Raw genomic sequence first — 2,729 nt, 5'->3', positions numbered from 1 at the left:
GCAATAATTCTTATTCTGAATATGTCTTTTCCCTATAAACATTTTAAATGACTATTTGACTACTGTCTCACTTAATGTTTTAATAAAGAATTTACATTTATAAAAAGCAGTTGGCTGAGTTACCATAGCCTCTGACTTCTCAGCCATCAGCACCTAAAGAAATGATTGACTTGCCTGGGTTTGTACCAGGGAAGCCACCACTCATCTAGTGACAGCTCCCCAAAATGCAACTGAAAACCATTATAGGAATAATCTATTTTCAAGAGCATGAGCGTGACCAATTTAACCCTATTTTAGCAGTGGGAAGTTCCATACTACCCATTAAACTCCCATTTCCTGAACAAAATCATTTTAAATGTCAGGCAAAACTGTCATATCATAAAAATGACTATATTCCTGAAAAAAAGACCTCATCATTTAAAAACATGAGAAACAAAGCACAAGATTCTTCAAGGAGTTATTCCCAAACCACCACTTTGAAGTAAAACTCTCACATTACTTCAATATACGAGTTAAGTGATCCAGGTCCCAAATCTAACTGTATACAAACACAGTTTTTAAAACCTTTATAAAATAAATTTACACATTACCTGGTAATTGTTTTGGTTTTGTGATAATCTCAATTGGTTTGATGATGCAAAATGAGGAGAAAAATTACTCCGTAACGGATTTGTATTACTGTACATTGTACTAGATGCTGTATGTAATGAGGTCCGTGGTGTCAAATGGTAGTTTCTGTTTTGATACAGTACACTGTCTGACATATCTCTAATATTCACCATTTGTGAATTTGGCATATTTCTTCCTGGTCCAGGCAAGGTTGTACTTTGGTTCTCAGCTCGAAGGGAACTGCCACTTTCATAAAATCTCGAATAGCTTGGTATCTGTGCTCTCATCGATGCCAGCTCTTCCTCTCTGGCATATTCATCCTCAGCATCTCCAGTCTCCATTGCAATGGACAAACAATTTCCTTCTGCTGAGCTAGGCTTCTGTGGGGTATTTCCTCCCAGAATTCTCTGGGGGTAATCACTAACTGCCAATGAAAACACTTCACGGATTTCCAAGTTTTGTGTTCTACAGTAAGGGTCTCTAATAGTTGGCTTTTGCCCACATAAGTTATGTAATGCTGGACCTGTGTGTTCAGGCTTATATGACCTTTGAATCCCAACTGGTTCAATTTTACAAGGTCGGTGGCACACAGAAGATTTTTGAGGTACTGTCATTTCAGAAGCTTGTACTGAAGAGTTTCCATAGTTTTTCTTTGTGTGATTGAATACTGAGTTTCCAGCATTTAGCACACTTGTCTGTCTTGACAAAATAATTGTTTTTTCACCTAGGAGTAGGGAAGCATTTTTACAGTGTGCTACTTGTCTTTGAACAGGAATGTGCAACTGAAACTCAGTATCATTTTTAGTGGCTGTTTTCTGCATAGGGATTTTATGTGCTTCTGTAATTTGTGTGTCGGTATGTTTGTTTGTTCCTTGCCTACTTGATGAACTGGCTGGACTGTATATACCAGTCACAATGACATCATTATTGGCAGATGTCCAAGAAGACTGCTGGCTTGAGGGTCGAGTAATATTAACCACATTTCTGACTGTAATGTCTGGAGCTGACAAAGAGGTTCCTGTTGTTGCTGTTCCAGATTCAGAGTTCTTACTACTCATCTTTCTTCTCTTATTGCCAACCCACGTCTGAAAGGATAAAACATGGTATTATAAAAAAAAAAATTTAAAACAAACTAAGAAAAAACAAATTTTACATGATGCATTATATTTTCATTTGTCTTGGAACCAAGGTGTGCATAAAGGTAAAAGAAAAAGATAAAATAACTGAAAAGCTAACTAAAGTATAAAGACAAAGATGATCAGGGACTCATACTTAATAAATACCTTCAAACTTTGAGAACAGAGTGTATTATTGTTTCTCTCCTCATAACACATCCAACTAATATGTATCAAGAAACTTAAAAATGTTTATACACTTTGACATAGTAAATATATTTATGGTAATTTATCCTAAAAATAACCTACAAATGTAGATAAAGTTTATATGCAATGATGTTCATCATATATTTATTTATAATACTGAAAAGTTAAGAACATACTAAAGGTAGGCTATTTAATGGCATTAAGAAATGCTCATAGTATTGTTAAACAAATACACAATTGCAATCTTTAGGCTCATCAACTTCCATTTTATAAATATATCATAACTTGCTTAATTTCATACTATCAGATATTTATAGTTTTTGAAATATTCTTTATTATAAATCATATTGCCATATACCTCATTGTAGATGCAACTTTGTACTGCTGCTCCATTAGAATGTAATACTAAAAGAAAAATTGCTAGGCTCTAACATTTTCAAAGTGCCCTCCAATGTAAGAGTTCTGGTTTCCTCACACCCTCACCAAGAGTTTGCATTATCTTTTTATAGTCTTTACTAGTCCAGGAGTAAATAAAAAGTGTATAATTGCTGCTTTGATATGAATTTCTATGGTTACAATATTACTTTCATAGAATTCCCTATCCATTACCTTTACCTATTTTTATATTGAGCTGTTTACCTTTTTAAATTGATTTGTAAGAGTAATTTTCTACTAAAGATAGTAATAATTATTTGTTATAAGTTGCAAATTTTGTTTTCAGTTTGTCTTTAATTTATGGTAGTTATTGTCTTCTTTACATTTTCTCTACTTACCAAATTTCGTACAATAAATAGATAT

At 33.6% G+C, this 2,729-nt stretch overlaps 1 protein-coding gene across 1 annotated transcript in view; it reads right to left on the bottom strand.

The window, feature by feature from the left end:
- Positions 1-590: 590 nt before the first annotated feature.
- HDX (highly divergent homeobox) overlaps positions 591-2,729 on the bottom strand; it is a gene marked incomplete at its 3' end in the record, with an annotated part of 7,144 nt that continues 5,005 nt past the window's right edge. Inside the window, exon 2 of the mRNA XM_017882740.1 lies at positions 591-1,694. Within this exon, the coding sequence (XP_017738229.1) occupies positions 591-1,694 (1,104 nt within the window). The remainder of the gene's footprint in view (positions 1,695-2,729) is intronic.

Source organism: Rhinopithecus bieti, unplaced genomic scaffold (assembly GCF_001698545.2).
Source record: "Rhinopithecus bieti isolate Rb0 unplaced genomic scaffold, ASM169854v2 scaffold_13762, whole genome shotgun sequence".
In the NCBI taxonomy this organism is placed as follows: domain Eukaryota; kingdom Metazoa; phylum Chordata; class Mammalia; order Primates; family Cercopithecidae; genus Rhinopithecus; species Rhinopithecus bieti.
The sequence above is the reverse complement of the archived record's forward strand: the minus strand, read 5'-3'. Positions and strand labels throughout refer to the sequence as shown.